Raw genomic sequence first — 18,026 nt, 5'->3', positions numbered from 1 at the left:
GAAATCTTGTATCAAAATTTTTAAATATTATGGATCCATCTCAAAAGAAAATTTATTTGGAATCAAATAAGATATTTAAATCTATTATAATTTATGTTGATTAATATTACATTTCAATCATGTCCTACTTGTAAAATTATCATTACTTGAATATAATTGTTAGTGTAATGCTTAGGTAGTATAATGTTTATTTTCTTAACTTGAAACCTGTTATAAATTCGATCAAGTTTGTTGCTTTATCCCACCTTGGTCGCCTCCTTTCTTGACACTAATAAATTTGACCAATGAATACCAAATTAGGAATACATAAGCATTAATACAAATGTAGAGATGGTGACTTCCAATTAAAGGGTGTTTAATTTGATAGTGCATAGACGAGTTCAAAGTGCAGAGGCCACATCACATTGCTTGTCCACTGAGCTGCATCTATCTGTGACTTGAATGGGATGTTACTTTTGACACAAGAAAGTCAGCGTGGACTTCATTCTGCGCATGATGTTGAAAAAAGTTAGGATTCCGCAAATGGTTTGGTGGGAGGAAATAACTATTTTAGTTTCTAAAGTTTAAGATATTTTTGTTCTTGTTATTATGAATTTATGGTAAATATTGGGTTTAATCTCATAAAAAAATATCAGTTTTAATTTTAATCAACTTTAAAAGTTTCAAAATAATATTTTTTATTATTCTGTATGTCATGTTTTTTTAAAAGTTAGCTAAAATGTTTTTGTCAAACATAATATTAGTAATTTTTAGTATTTTTTTTGAAACACTACTTAAATTAATATTTTTAAAATATTAGTTTGTAACTTTTTATATTTTCTTTTATTTTTATTTTTAATATATTTATCAATTTTTTTAAAAATAAATCATGATTTTATTATTTTTATATCGTTTTAAATTTTTTATTTACTTCAACAATTAATTAATTTTATTAAAAACTTATAAATTAATAAGTTAATTTTTCAGCTTTTAAATTTCAACTGTCAATCAATTTTTTAGTTTTTAGTTAAATTTTTAATTAGTTTTATCAAAAATATGATCTAAATTGACTGATGGTCTTTATTCGTAGGAATAATTTTAATAATTTTAAAGACTAAATTAATAACATTCTATCTATAATTTTACATGCTAAAGTGGTGACTTATTCTAATTAATTGCAATGTCTCTTAGAGATTTTGGTTTTGTTTTTATGAATATATCATGGAGTATAGATAGCAGATTTTTTTTAACTCAATAGATAAAAGAATTTAAAAAAAAAAGCATTTAATAGAAATAATTGAGTGCCTTCAAAAAGTGGTTATTTAAATAAAAAATTATTTCAGGTCAAAATGTTCTCCAAATTTTCATATAACTAATAAGAAAACGTATTTGTTAGTTAATTGTTTTTTTCCTAAATCCAACGCAATCCATGTATAATTCTAATATTTCAATTTGTTTGATTTAATTTCAATCTTTTAAAATACTAAAGTCAAAACTAAAAAAAATCTAGGATTAAAGAAAGCGCGTGATTTATATATGCTTACTTATTTTATATATGCCACATGATAAAATATTTGCTATTTTAAAATCTCAATATTTTTTCATCGTAAAATTTTTCAATAGGATTATGTGATCGATTTAATCCATCATTTTTTCTGTTAATTTTCACATCTTCAACTTCTGAGTTTTTGTATCCCTTTGTTTAAGGTAAAGTTCTGTCTATTTTTTTTATTAAATTTTATCTAATACTTTGTTCCCTTTATAAGAAAATATCTTCTTTTTTTATTAAATTTATCTGATACTTTGTTATTTGCAATGTACGATAATGATAATCCGCATCTTGGTTCAAGCTAGGTACTTGTATTGTGAATTGTCACTCAACTCAAAATACTAGGAGCTTCTAATTACCTAACGATGTCTTTCAACCATGGTTGGCAAATTTTTTTGTAGGTTTATGGCTTGAATGGATAATGGATAAAGATGTTATACTTAATTAGGAGTTGGTCAATTTGTATTAAAAGTTTTGACTCGCAACTTGGTGCAGATTTAGCATAAAATTTGAGAGAGAACAATTAGAAATGAAATTACTTATCTTAGCAATATTGAGATTTGTGATACGTACGTGTTGTTGAAGGTATTGTCAATGGTGTGGAATGATGGTGTTATGATCAATATTGGTGTGATATTTTTAAACATTGATTGCCTTTTTTTGCAAGATTGAGAGACTTAGGTGGTCTACAAATTAATCTTGATGAACTCTTCCTGGCCACCTAGGTCTAACGATTGGGTTGGTAGTTGCTCTCAAAGGACATGCATATGTAAGTTAACAATCATATATATGAGGACTCCTTTGATGTTTGTCAAACAAAATAAGTATCTTATTGGTTTATCTTTTATAAAATTGAACATGAGGACTTTCAACTACGTCTTAGTCATATACCATACAAACACAATTTGGTGAGGCCTCCACGAGTGAGCACAAAAGGTTGATAAGTCAACCAAGCTTAGCCCCCCTCAACTCAGAACCTTATATTTAACATATTAACATTTACATGATTAATATAATGATGGTGCTTGATAGAGCAATAGCCAGTAGATAGAAATGGCAAATAATATACATCCCCCTCCACAGACCAAGATTAATATGTCAATATATAGGAATATAGGATCACTCCTCAAATCCACCTAATGGTTAAACTTAGAAAGACTCACGCGTTTGTCTAGGGCCTTTATCCAATGTTATGATCAAAATAATGAAAGGGAACCAGTTCCATACTGCAAAGAGATTCACTATTCTACTTGTGACGCAGATTGTTTGTGTCATGATATAATTAATAAAATTCAAATTCCATGAGACATACTCCTCGTGTGAGATTTGAAGGTTCAAGCTTGTCCATCGTCTGTTCGTTCTAACTCTATCTGTGATGTGGTCATCCATGTGTACAATTATAATCCTCTCATGAAAAGTTGTTGCAAATATGTGATTTTGATGTTTGGTTACAGAAGTTAATACATAAATGATTACAGAACTATAAAACTTCTTATCCTTTGAAATAGAAATCTGTTCAGTGATACAATTTTTTATTACGTTTCCTCATTTTTATTATTAAAACTAAAAAATAGTTTTAATCTCATGTGTAAAATAGTAATATTTATTTATGTGCAAGTTTATTTGTTAGAAGTTAGATATTTAAATAAGTGGAAAGGAAGGAAAAAAAAAAATTCTCTCATCCTTAATACATTTTTGTATTTGTGCCTAGCCGGAAGTAAGAGCCAAAGTAAGATTTACAACACTACATATTTGTCTATGAACCTTAATTTGTCGTGGTTTTGACTACATTTAATTATTAAATAAACTAACTATCAATAAGTAATTTATTTCAATAATAATATTTTAGTAAATTGTTTCAATAAATAACTTATTTATTATTGTTCTTATAACATGTGTAAAAAAATATTAAACATCAATCATTTTAAAATGGAGGTAGCATATACTGATATACATAACATTTTTATAATTGAATAATAATATAATTTTTTATATTGTAAATACATATGATATTTACTCTTATCAAAATTTCCTACTGGATTAGAATAAAGATAAGTTAGTCCAACTTATAATCCTAAATAATTCTATGATAAAATATTTTTTGTATTTTGGTTAGATTCAATTATCTCTAATATAGATAATATTTTATGTATCACAAATGTAATATAAAAATTCAAAGTATACGTCTATAGATTTTAGTTGAAATGATTGGGCGAATAAAATTTTTGTTTTAATTGTAACCATGAGGTTGATTATTTTTTCACGTATGGAGAAATCACCAAGAAAATAATTCAACTTATAGTATGGAAGGAATTTGAGAAACAGCGTAGGACCATTTATGGCCTTAATGAATATTGGTCCAACAACATAATAGTGGGTTCATGAAAAAGGTCTAATAATCCCACTTGCCAGTTTCTCAATAGTCAATACTCAACAGTGAACTCATGTATTTCACACTAGAATATTTTTTAGTGGGGTGGGCAAGCAAAACAAAAATTACATATAAAAAAAATTCATACATAATTGTCAACAACCTAGCATTACTTTTTTTGTTTTAGTCTTTGGGGTTATTATAGATATGAAAACAAGGAAAAGGACACAAGAAGTTATCATCAGTGCATCCGCAAGATGGATAAACATGATTACATTAGCATAATTTTCACAATCAGTTTTTTCACAATCATTATTCCTATTTGATTTTCTTTAGAAAGTATATATAGAGTAAATGTTAATTGAGAATTCATTTTATTCTATGAAGTGCACTTCTTACCTTAGAAGAAGCAAATTCATTTTCAAAATATAAATTTTAGCAACCTACTAGTCAGTTTTTTATACATTACAATGTCATTTTTTAATTTACGTGAAATTTTAGAAATATAAATTAAAAATTAAACAGAGGCTTGTCCAAGATTACATGCAAAACCTCCAAAGAACTCAGCATCACATATTCTGATCAAACCAACACAAGACGTAATGCCCCTGGACTGGAAACACGCTTCATCACAATTTAGAGTCATAGAAGATGTGTTTTTAATTAATTTAAATAAATAAGAAAAAAAGCTAAGTAGATCAAATTTAAGGGAAGAAAAGGCAAAATTTTAAGAAATTTATAAAAGGAATTAATTTAAATTAAAATTTGTTGACATTTGAAATGAAAAAAGAGTGGAACTAACTTAGAAAAAAAAATTATAAGTAATTAATGATATAAGTTTTTAAAAACATATAAAATTTTAAATAATAATGAAAACATATATTTTGAAAGAAAAGTATATAATAAAGGATGTCTAAACAAGTAAAGATTATATTTTGGTCATCGTTACAACGAACAATTAAAGTTATATTTTACCCAAAAAAAAATTGTTTTTAACTAGTGATAATTTATTTTTAAAAAAACATATTGAAGTTTAGTTTAGAAATAGAAATAAAAGATGATAGATCAAAGGTATAACCGTATACGACTATAAGTAATTAAGAAAATTAAATATACATGTAAAAAGAATAAGGCAATTTGATATGATTGAGAGATAATTTTTTTAATTAATTGCAAAACGGTATGTGAAATAAAAATAGAAATAAATGGGTTGAGCAAGAAGATAGTGAGAAATTATTTTAAATGTTTCCATGAGAATGTAAGATTCCCATTCTCTTACGTGATAATAAAGATGTAAAAATATGTACGATTAAATTACTGGAAATAATTTACGCTAAATAATATTTTTTGTTACCTTAAAAAAAAATGAGAAAATATATTTTTGTTCTCACATTTCTGAGAATTTAATAAAATTTTGTGAAACAAACTTATCCTTGTGTTTCAACATTGCTGGTCGAGATTCGAAGCTTCATGATTAAAATTTGCTTTTCTTTCATTTGGCCTTCGTGATTGCTTGACCACATGCACACACACACAAGTTTTGATAGGAAGAAAGATCATTGTCACTGGGAAGATAACAATTACTACAATTATAATCCAAAATCAACAGCTGCAAAGTCCGTGAAAGACGCAATAACCAACCAATGTTAAGAGAATGGTAAGTGGAAGAGTCGTACTTTCATGATAGTGATGTTGAAACAACGCCCAGCAATTAGATTGGTGGATATTTAACCGGAAAAATGGATCACAAGTCACAATAGTTCATTCAAGATGCTCTATCATCACCTTTTCAGGAAAAGACCTACACTTTGATTTAATCGTAACATGTTATTACCCGACCCGTGACATCATTAGTTAAGAAGTTTTATCATTTTATGCATTAATGCTTGTTACCATAAGAAGAAGAAAAAAAAAACATTAGCCAGTTGTAAATAACTTTCCAAATGATTGGTATTCCTTGATCAGTTCATGAATTCAGTACTCCTAAGAAGGAAAATTTTAGTTGATATTTCATTTGTCATTTGAAGGGCAGTACAAGAAAATGCAATAGATGCAACCCTCTCAAGTCAAAGGACACATGGGAAATCAGGGAATTGTGAAATGAGAACCACAAAAAATGGCCACTCACTATAAAAACCACATCCCCCCATTCACATATACCCCCATTAGGTCCAACACAGATGACCCAAAGTGTCCAGAGATCTACCAACAAAAGTAGGTTAATTCCCAGCATCAGCTCTATCAGTTTTCTTTTATACCCGTTTTGAAGGAACTAATACAATCATGACCCTTGGCATGTTTATGAGAAATAGTATAATTTTTTTTAAAAAAATCTAAAATTCCTATATTTTCCCCCAGATAATTCAAATCCAATCTAAAACTAAAATTTATTTAAAATCCAAGTTTAGAGCTTAAAGCAATTTAATTTTAAAAAATAGTAAAAGAAAAGGAATAATACAAATAAAATAAATAAAAAATGGATGATTAAGTAAGGTGATCGATCAGGCTGTAAAACATAAATACAATATTCAAATTAATAAAGGGTCGAGTCTTGTTAATTTGGTTTAGGTCAAATCTGATTCAAAAAAGAAAATCGAATCAGCGTGATTTAATTTGGTTCAAGTAGCCAAGTTGGTCAGATCGAACCAAGCCATTTAACACGCCTCATTATTCCATGGCTAAGACACTGTAAAAACCATGTTCCCAACTTTCTTTCTCGCAACAGATGATGACAGGATTCCAAGATTTTTTTTTCCATGATGTTTTGTCTCTAGTGTTCTTTTTTTATTTACTTAACATGTGCTTCGCTTCAATGTGGAATCTTGATTGTAATCAATATACATCCAGCTAAGTTGCAACTCACACTTAAGAGTTTTGGTCATCGTTTTCGCTGTCATAAATAATGGAGAGTCACACATTGCGATCTTTTTTCTCGTGCATTTAGTCTCTCTTCAACTACCAAGAGCCTTTGCAAGAAGTAAGAACCCCACACAGACTCGTTGTGTGTCGCTATTTCAAAAGCCAATCGAACCTGTCTATATGCCCACCATGAAAGTGTATCCAAAATAAAGAAAGGGAAAGAAAAAAAAAGGGTAATGAAGAAAAGCATTTACTCTTTGCTAGATTATAAGAATATCATTATAGCATTCCGCCATCACCACAACGATATCAAACCAACTCTTATAATATCTCTATTCAAACCATTAATTACGATGCTATCCTAAATATCTCTAAATATGGAAGCGTTGAAGAAGATATTATTGGGGATTATATCTGCGAGCTCAAGTACTGCATTAACATAATAACATACAATGAATCTGGAATCATCGTAGTTGCATGGTTGTTCAATGCAAGATAACAAAACTTTTCTTCTTTTTTTATTTTATTTTTAAAATGCAACATTTCAATAGATAATAAGTCTACACTTCTAACCTTTCATTGTGTCGTAAAGAGCATTTGAACAATAATTTGTCAGTGTTGCAACTTTGATGTCGTCCATGTGGGTGGTGTCCCATGAAAATCATGATAGTGCTTACTACCTTAATAGTACTTAATAGTTATTACCCTAAAATAGCCTTCTAACAACCACACTACTGGAATAGATGTCACATAGAACAGCACTGGTGAAGTCTCACATTGCTGCGTTAATTAATGACAATCTCATATATTGCTTTACCTTTGCTAACAAGCACCCAATAGCTAACATGCAATAAACATCCAATAACAAACAAACCACGAAACCACATTAGATCCATTTAAGGAATAATAAAGCACTTCAATTAGTACCAGATTTCGGTGTGATAGTGATGTCAAAGGTTCAGCTCTCTGCCAAGTTACCTATACTACTCTTCTAAGTAATTCGTAGGTACATATATCTTTAATATAGTCAAAGAAAAAACAATTGTAAAATTAGGACTGTTTACTTAGTTCCCGCATGTCTCAAAATTCCCAACAATTCTCAGTAACAAGAAATTAAATGGGTACCTAAACCACGAACTAACAAAACAAGTGTAGTGTTATATTCTCTAAATTCTCCTACAAATCTTCCTAATACTCTATGAAGAAAATATTAAAAGTAAAAATAAATACATTTAATATGATGAAAACTTAAAAAATACTCAATATTTTATTTACAAGGATTAGTAAGAAGATTTTGTAAGAGGATTTAGAATTATTACAAAACAAAGGAAAGAACTACCTGCTACATTCTAAAGTTGATCATATTTGTCCCCAGAATCCAGATATTTTCAATTGATTGAATTTTCAGCAATATGCATATGGGAGTATAGGTCAATGACATTGACATATCAAGTGTCACAAATCACTCAGATGCTCAAATTATGCAATGAACAACGCCATCCTATCCAGGGAACTGGAACTTTTGACTTAAGATCCCCTCAACAATTACTATTTTCATACATTGAAAAACCAATTTGTAATTTACATGTACTGACAAAACAGAACAGTTATATTCTCTTCAGTGATAAAGAGAGAGAAAGAGAGATTACAGAATTCAATTATCCATTTCCATATCTATACAAGGGGTAAGAATAATAGAGTCCTGCAACAAATATCATCGATTTGAAGAAATGATTTCATTTTCAATTGCAACTGTTACATGATAAGGAATTTGAAACACAGTAATCTTCCCTATTGTTTGGGGTAAAATGTAACACGTAGAAGGTTAATAGGAAAACAATAATGTTACTGAAGAAGTGTAGGATTTCACCTATCATGCTGGGCAGTTAGAACCACTGATGAACAAGAACTCCACTTTGTCTAAGGGAATTGAAGAGCTGCAAGCATTGATCATATGTTTTCTCATACTTTGAACTCCTCTGCCCAGGGCAACATCTCTGCCACCTATTGTAATGGCATTCAAGGAAAATCTCATCTATCAAACATATAGCCCCAGTTTTAATCAACCTTGGAATCAGATCAAACTCAGTACCCTCCACATCCATCTTCATCACAACAAAATCATTCTTCGAAACCATCTTCTTCAACCAATTAGCAAAATCAAATCCCTGTATCTTCTCCACTTTGCCATCAAACTCCCCCTTCCCCAACGATGACTGCAAAGGCTGAATCCTACCCATCCCCCTGCCCTTAACCTCAACATGCTCCCTGGGATTGCGATGAATCTCAAACATCAAGGTTTCATTCTTCACCCATGCGGCGTAAGGAACCAGAGTGATCCCCTTCTTCAACCCGTACCCTTGGTGAAAAGTCTTATCAGCTTCAATTGCATACACATGATAGGTCTTGTTCTGCTTAGGGTACTGTTTCCTAAACCAAGACCCTATGCTGGAGCCATAGCTTCTAGCTCCAACATCAACATACACATACCTATTCTTAAAGCTTATATCAGCCATTGAAGGAAGGTACTTTATGTTCCTCACATTCCTTTTCAATGTAATCCAAGGCTTCAATGGCTCCTCCTCAATCAATGGCTCAGCTATCTTAACCAAATCATGCTTATAACCAGGAACATAACACTTTCCATTTGAATCATCGAAATCGAATTTCCCAGCACCATCACCACACTCTTTCTTCAAAACAATTTCACGTATATACGGCATCGAAGAATCAAAGCCTTCCAAGCCATGCAACTTAACTACTTTGAAACAATTGAACAAATCAAGGAACGAATTGAAACTATACGTATCTTTAGGGATCGCGAAATGGAACACCGCGAAACCTCCCGGTCTCAGCGTCCGGCCGATCTCAGCCGCGAACTCTGCCGGCTTCGCCGACTGCACGAACGAGTCCTCGCCGGAGAACACGAAATCGAAGGTTCCGTCCCCGAAAGGAATCCGCTCGCCGCGGCCAAACTTCACGAGCGGCTTCGCCGATCTCCCTCAGCGCGAAGACGTCGCGTCCGGTCGGCGTTTCCACGCACAGAGCCTTCGACTCCGGCGAGAGGTATCCGCCGGCGATGAAGTCCTGGAACGCCGACGAGTAGAACCGAATGCCGTTGATCCAGTACTTGCTGGTGTAAAGCCCCGGCTGCACTAAACCGGCGGCGGCGGTGGCAGACTGGAGCGCGAGAGGTCCGCTGCGGGCGATGAGCAAAACGCTGAAGAGGAGAAAGCGTATGGAGAGAAGCAGGCTTGGGTGCGGTGGCAGAAAAAGAATTGAAGTTGGATTCTGGATTTTCTTTTGTTATCTTGCTCAAGTGTGGGGAGCCAGGGGCAAAACGGGAAAACATAATTTGAGAATGCAGCGTGACTCGGTGTGAGCTAGTAAACCGTTGCTCCCTCTAATATTCTCTCTTTCTAAATTCTTATTCTTAAATTAAGAAAATATAATTCAAATTTTCCAACACAAGCAGAATACGACTGAAAGGGTCCCACTGACACCACCGCAAGGATCCGCCCAGCACAACAGCTACCAACATCATCCAGTCCCCACCCGATGTAAGTTAAAGTAACTCTTTCATTATAATTTTCAACAAATAAAAAAACCTTTCTGCAAATTACGAATATGAATTTCTGCCATGTGTGTTTGTTCTAATGGAGAGGTATACTGTGATTGTCAACATGTGAAAGAGAGAAAGGAGTCTATGTGCTGTTTTTGGTTCCTTTTGCAGGCCCATGTTTGATGTCTAATGCCTTGCTCCTCTATGCATGATTAAATAAACTACTAGTAATATTCATGTAACTCACCATATAGTTAATGCCATTTAAGGAAAAACCATGTTTACAGTGTTTATGTCAAATGAATAGAAAGTATTGCTAATTACAGCAGTACTACTTGCAGTCGTCTTTAACAGAATTAAAGATAAACAGTTAAAAGAAATTGCCAATAATAAAAATATATTATAATTTAAGTTATTGTTATAAGTATAAAATATAATTTATATATTTAAGCATATTTATTTATTGAGATATTTAATTATAATATAATTTATATATTTATTTATTATAGAGTGTGGTTACTCATGCGTCACGGGGGTAACATAAGTACAAGATTAAGTTAATTACTTTTTATAGAAGATAAAAAAATGAAAAATTAATTTTAAAAATAGATTAATTTAAATTTAATAAATATAAAAAATACATTATGTTCAAGTTTATTGTGTTAAATTAAATAATAGTTAGTTGATAATGTTATACTAATTGATGAGAAATTAAAAATAAAATTTATTAAAATAAATTACATATCATTATCATATTTTACTTCTTATGATGTGACAAGTCAGTCATTATATTATTCATGTCATTATCTTTTTACCAATCAAAATTTAGATTAAAAAATAAAACCAACTTTTGTTTTTATTGACTATATATAAGGTTAGTACTCCCAAATAACCTAAGACATTAATGTATGCAATTTATTTTTTAAAATAAAATATAATGTCAATTTTATAATGTTTTAAAATTTTACACTTCGATACGTGTAAGAAGAATTTGATATCATTATTATTAAAGAATCTAGTGTTAATCGGCAAAAGAGAGCATTCCCAATGAATTCTGGGTGCTTCCTTCTTCATCCACACTAAGAGTATAGCATGGTTCCATTTTCTTCAAATTCTGCCACAAAAGATAGTGTGGCTAGTGCTCGAAACAGGCCTCCACGTGTCATGAGAATATCTAGAGCGAGTTGGTTTAACTTTTTAAGAAAAGTTTTTCATTACTAAAAAATGGAGCAAGGTCCAATCTTGGCTCCAACCCTTACAATTCTAGAACATGGATTTTATTCCCTTGATTTTTCCAAATAACCATTACAACATTCACTTTGGCCATTTCCAAGAGGCAGGAGAGACCTATTTGGCCTATCAGGATTCAGGATACGGATTTCTGGTTATGATATGGACTGTGTACTTAATCTGCTGCTAACCATGCTATACTCTTGTTGTGGATGAAGAAGGAAGCACCCAGAAATCATTGGAAATGGTTCTTTTGCCCGTGTGTGTTGAGAATTTATCCAAGACAAAATTTGAGGAATTATTTCTCATTGATCGTAATTCTCTGTCTGTACTCTGTACAGATTTAATAGCCATTTCTAAGGTACAAAAGGGGAAATAAATCTCCCTAATAAAGATAGAAATAAAAACAGATTCCTATCCTAAAATATACAGCATTAAATACGTTTGTACACTTAGGATATTCTACAGAATGTTTTATTCATTATTCAAATATTATATTTTTTATATTCATTATTCAAGTGTTATAATATCTTAATACAAGTTTCATATTATATATGATTAATATATTAGTTTTATCAAAGTTCATTGGCCTTTAATACATAGAAAAAGACATTAACATATGTTAAAACAAAGGTGAAGGTGACAATGGATGAAAGTTTGAAAAAAAAAAATTAAGTCTCATATGATTCAGGTAAATATTTGAATAGTATTTTATTATAGGGAACTCCTTTCTTCATTTTGTATAGTTTAAGTTGAGAAATATTTTTTCAACTTTTCTTTCTCCCTCCCAAATCTCAGTCGATGCATTTCCCGCAAACATCTCTTCCAGCAAACTTCTCCCTTTTTTTTCTGTCGCATTAAATTTTCGGTTGGTTATTAGAGTGACTTTTTAAGTCATATTTTCAGTTGGCCGCTAGAGTGACTTTAAAAGTCATATTTTCAGGTAAGTTTAGAGTGACTTTTCAAGTCATACAAGAGGGTGTAATTCTAGAAAAATATCCTTAGTACCATAAAACGCATTAAAAAAAGCAACATTGTCCATGACTCACACACTAATTTTTTTATTTAGGATAAATTATTTTTTCAATAACATACTTTTAGGTTTGGCTCTTTCAACTTAAAATGAGAAGTTTATTGGCTAGTCAAGTTCTGAACCTTGTTTTAACTGTTCTAGCCGTTTCTATCTCAACAAAAACAAACAGAGAAGACAAGAAGAAGAGACAATTCAAAGGGCCATTAAAAAAACAAGTTAAAATTAAAAACTACCTGCTCTCACTAACTGTTTGAGCAGAAGATAATGAAAGAAACATGTCAAGAATAACAAGGAGAACAAGAACCGGCCTAGTGACCAAATTAATAATTAACACAGTGGTTCTTGTTTTAAGTCTGGCCATGGTGGTCATATAAATAGAATATCACTTGCCACTTGAAACATGCATGTGGAAGATTGAAAGAGAGACAAAGGCTGTGCTTTGTGTTTGGAAAGAGAAGTACCTAAACTTGCCATGAAGACAGATTTGCATGCCAACCAACTCAATTTAATTTTTCTACCATATCTATCTCCTGGCCATTTGAACCCCATGGTAGATACAGCAAGGCTTTTTGCCAGGCATGGTGCTAGTGTTACCATTATCACTACCCCTGCTAATGCTTTGACATTCCAAAAAGCCATAGACAGTGACTTCAATTGTGGATACCACATTAGAACTCAAGTGGTTCCATTCCCTTCAGCCCAGCTTGGCCTCCCTGATGGGGCTGAAAACCTCAAAGATGGCACTTCCCTAGAAATACTTGGTAAAATCATGTATGGAATATCCATGCTCCAAGGTCAAATTGAGCCTCTATTTCAGGATCTTCAACCAGATTGCCTTGTAACCGATGTGCTTTATCCTTGGACAGTGGAGTCAGCTGCAAAACTAGGCATCCCAAGGCTTTACTTTTACAGCGCAAGCTACTTCGCAAGCTGCGCCACATATTTTATCCGAAAGCATAAGCCTCATGAGAGGTTAGTTTCTGATACGCAGAAGTTTTCAATTCCTGGCCTTCCACATAATATTGAGATGACCACCCTGCAGCTCGAAGAATGGGAAAGGACTAAGAATGAATTCTCAGATTTGATGAATGCAGTATATGAATCGGAGAGCAGAAGCTATGGAACACTGTGCAACAGTTTTCATGAATTTGAAGGTGAGTATGAGCTTCTTTATCAGAGCACCAAGGGGGTCAAGTCTTGGAGTGTAGGACCAGTTTGTGCCTCGGCTAACACAAGTGGTGAAGAAAAGGTCTATAGGGGACAAAAGGAGGAGCATGCACAAGAGTCAGAGTGGCTAAAGTGGCTTAACTCCAAGCAGAATGAGTCAGTACTTTATGTAAATTTTGGAAGCCTCACCAGGCTCTCTCTTGCTCAGATTGTTGAAATTGCTCACGGACTAGAAAATTCTGGTCATAGTTTCATCTGGGTTGTACGAATAAAGGATGAAAATGAGAATGGAGACAATTTTCTTCAAGAATTTGAGCAGAAGATTAAAGAAAGCAAGAAGGGTTATATCATATGGAACTGGGCACCACAACTTCTCATATTGGACCACCCTGCCATAGGGGGAATTGTCACTCACTGTGGTTGGAATTCCATTCTTGAAAGTGTGAGTGCTGGATTGCCAATGATCACATGGCCAATGTTTGCAGAACAATTCTACAATGAGAAGTTGCTAGTTGATGTATTGAAGATTGGAGTCCCAGTGGGATCGAAAGAAAACAAGTTCTGGACAACTCTGGGCGAGGTTCCAGTGGTGGGAAGGGAAGAGATTGCAAAGGCTGTGGTACAGTTGATGGGAAAAGAAGAGAGCACAGAAATGAGGAGGAGAGCAAGAAAACTTGGAGATGCTTCCAAGAAGACTATAGAGGAGGGTGGATCATCTTACAACAACTTGATGCAGTTGTTAGATGAACTAAAGTCATTGAAGGCATCTAAGGCAATTGAGAAAGAAACTTGAAACTTGAAAATTGAAATGGGGTGACAGTCTTGGGTGAAGGTTTCAAATAAGATAGAATAGCATCCAATATTTTCTTTTTCTATCAAGCATATTAGTCATGTTTCTGAGGTACTAAGTTTCATTTAGCCTTTTATTAAATAGTAAGTGAAATGGAGATCAATGTGAAGAAATAAATCCTAAGTTGTATGGTTAACAATTGAGAAAATATAATAATAGCATTTTGGCCTAAAAATATCTATGAAAATGCATTTTAGAAAATGGTCTTAGTATCTAATTGAGTCTCATAAAATCAACTTGTAAGGTGAGAATCGTTCAAATTTTATAAGCTCAATTGAACTCATCTTTAGTCAATGTAAGACTAAATCACCACCCTTGATGTTTAAGGAAGGCCACAATTAAGGTGGGCTAGTGGTGACTACAACTAAGGAGACTTTCCAAAAATATCTATATTAACAAAAACTCTACCACTAATTTGTACAGGAAAAACATTCCAACATAAGATATATTAATCTTTAAAATCTAAAAAATATGTGTTAAGTGACACAAATCTTTATAAAATCTATGTACGAGCTAAAATCATTGATGTCATCGAAACCACTTTAGAACTATGAAGTGTCGATTCTAACAGAGGTATTAAACACGACATTAACACGATTAATGTCCAAAATATAAAACATCAAGACACTCCGTATAGTCCATCTAGTTTTAAATATAAGAAGAATAAAAAATTAATTCACACTAACTAAGAAAGTTAGTTAATGATATTTAATATCATCAATCTCAATTAAAAAGTAATTTTTTCTCAACTTATCCTTCATTAGAACTTGATATTAGAAATAAAAAAAATAATTAAAATTAACATCTCAATCAAATTAAAGATATTTTAGAGATAATAATATTAAATAAAATAAAAATAATTGAATTTTCCTTATATTTAAGATTAAGAAATATATTTTTTTCTTATATTTAAGATCTTAGAGAATATATAATAATGACCTTCACAGATGGATGTCATAGTTTTAGGATGTAATATAAAAAAGGAAAATTAAAAATAAGTAATTTAAGAATATAAAACAAAAAAGTAGAGACAATTCAGAAGGTCATCAAAAAGCATGTCCAAGTATAGATGTCAAGAATAACGGGAGAAACAAGAACCGGCTTAATAATCAAATTAATGACAACTTTTGAAGTCAACAGGCCATATAAAAAGAAGGAAAACATTAAAGTCAGCTTACAGAGGTAGTTTTATTTCAAGCATATAAAAGGAGTAAATTTTATTGAAAAAAGGCATATATCATATAAAAAATATAAAAGTATAATAAATCTTTTCTTTCTCAATAAAATCTTACAATTGTTAAATATATAACCACAAAAAAAAAAAAAGAATATTACTTGCCACATGAAGAAATGCTCTTGGGAGTAGGAAGATCGAAAAGGCTCTGATTGTGTTTGGAAAGAGAAGTGTGACCAGTTTTTTTCATCTCTAACTAGTCACGAAGACAGAATCTCAACCCCAGCAACTTAATGCAATTTTTCTTTCATATCCAGCTCCTGGCCATATGATCCCCATGGTAGACACAGCAAGGCTATTTTCCAAGCATGGGGTTAGTGTTACCATTATCACTACCCATGCTAATGCTTTGACATTCTAAAAGGCCATAGACAGTGACTTTAATTGTGGAAACTGCATCAGAACACATGTGATTCAATTCCCAGCATCCCAAGTAGGTCTCCCTGATGGGGTTGAGAATGTCAAAGATATCACTTCAATAGAAATGTTGGACAAAATCAGTCTTGTACTATCGATTCTCAAAGATCAAATAGAGCTTCTGTTTCAAGATATGCAACCAGAATGTATCATAACTGCCATGCTTTATCCTTGGACAGTGGAGTTTGCTGCAAAACTAGGCATTCCAAGGCTTTACTTTTACAGCTCAAGCTACTTCAATAGTTGTGCTGGTCATTTTATGCGGAAGCATAAGCCTCATGAAAGGATGGATTCTAATAACCAGAGGTTTTCAATTCCTGGCCTTCCACATAACATTGAGATTACCACTCTGCAGGTGGAAGAATGGGTAAGGACTAAGAATTACTTCACAGATCATTTGAATGCTATATACGAATCAGAGAGGAGAAGCTATGGAACACTGTACAACAGTTTTCATGAACTTGAAGGTGATTATGAACAACTTTATCAGAGCACAAAGGGGGTCAAGTGTTGGAGTGTAGGACCGGTGTCAGCCTGGGTTAATTAATCAGTGCGATGAAGAAAAGGCCAATAGGGGACACAAGGAGGAGCTTGTGCAAGAATAAGAGTGGCTAAACTGGCTTAACTCTAAGCAAAATGAGTCAGTTCTTTATGTAAGTTTTGGAAGCCGAATCAGGCTCCCTCATGCTCAGCTTGTTGAAATCGCTCACGGGCTTGAAAATTCTGGTCATGATTTCATCTGGGTTATTCGGAAAAGGTATGGAGATGGAGATGAGGATGGAGAGAGTTTCCTGCAAGATTTTGGGCAAAGGATGAAAGAAAGCAAGAAGGGTTATATCATATGGAACTGGGCGCCCCAGTTGCTGATATTGGACCACCCTGCCTCAGGAGGGATTGTGACTCACTGTGGTTGGAACTCCGTTCTTGAAAGCTTGAGTGTTGGTTTGCCAATGGTCACATGGCCTGTATTTGCAGACCAATTTTACAATGAGAAGTTTGTAGTTAATGTCTTGAAAATTGGAGTCCCAGTGGGATCAAAAGAGAACAAGTTCTGGACGCATATTGGTGTGGATCCAGCAGTGAGAAGAGAAGAGATCGCGAAGGCTGTCATTCTGTTGATGGGAAAAGAAGAGGGCGGAGAAATGAGTAGAGCAAGAAAACTTGGTGATGCTGCCAAGAAGACTATAGGGGAGGGTGGATCCTCTTACAACAACTTGATGTAGTTGTTGGATGAACTAAAATCATTGTAGGTATCAAGAGAACTTGAGAAAACAAATTAGATAATTGAAATGGAAGAGTGATTTTGGTGATTCCGCATGTATTGCTGATGCATTTTAAAAATAAGATGGAACAACATCTAAGTGTCTTTATTTTCCAGCTAATTTTTAAGTTGAGCCAGCTAATTATTTTGTGCACTCTTTTGATATAAGAAGATTTTAGATTTTAACGAGCCACTTGCATGGCATATTTTGATGTTTGTGGAATGGCTTGAATCATAAAAGTAAACAATTATTGCTAGCTTGCAGCAACTTTGTTTGAAAGAAAGTCAGTTGGCTTCTCTAAACCGGTGGAACATTGTGTGTGTGTGTGTGTAGAAGAAACAAAATTTCATGTACCTTCTTTGTAAATATAATGGCAAGATATATTGCTGTCAGAATAGAAACTCTTGCACACTACATGGCTGAAATGAAGGAATAAATCTTTACTCATAGTTCTATGAGGGTGATTCTTGGCACAACAATCAGGTCAGGTTGCTGCCTTGTGAGCCGGAAGGT

At 32.8% G+C, this 18,026-nt stretch overlaps 1 protein-coding gene and 2 pseudogenes across 1 annotated transcript; 2 read left to right on the top strand and 1 right to left on the bottom strand.

The window, feature by feature from the left end:
* Positions 1-8,285: 8,285 nt before the first annotated feature.
* On the bottom strand, positions 8,286-12,944 carry LOC114368569 (annotated as a pseudogene).
* LOC114367470 (soyasapogenol B glucuronide galactosyltransferase-like) lies at positions 12,791-14,775 on the top strand. The gene has a single exon (XM_028324658.1). It carries the CDS (start codon positions 13,056-13,058, stop codon positions 14,541-14,543), a length of 1,488 nt encoding a protein of 495 aa, XP_028180459.1. The 5' UTR covers positions 12,791-13,055; the 3' UTR covers positions 14,544-14,775.
* Positions 14,776-15,547: 772 nt separating this feature from the next.
* On the top strand, positions 15,548-17,915 carry LOC114368568 (annotated as a pseudogene).
* Positions 17,916-18,026: the final 111 nt, after the last annotated feature.

Source organism: Glycine soja, chromosome 9 (genome assembly GCF_004193775.1).
Source record: "Glycine soja cultivar W05 chromosome 9, ASM419377v2, whole genome shotgun sequence".
Taxonomy (NCBI): Eukaryota; Viridiplantae; Streptophyta; class Magnoliopsida; order Fabales; family Fabaceae; genus Glycine; species Glycine soja.
The sequence above is the reverse complement of the archived record's forward strand: the minus strand, read 5'-3'. Positions and strand labels throughout refer to the sequence as shown.

Bases quoted from the DNA above. Each gene is read 5' to 3' on its own strand.
- LOC114367470 (XM_028324658.1), top strand. From the start codon at position 13,056: ATGAAGACAGATTTGCATGCCAACCAACTCAATTTAATTTTTCTACCA.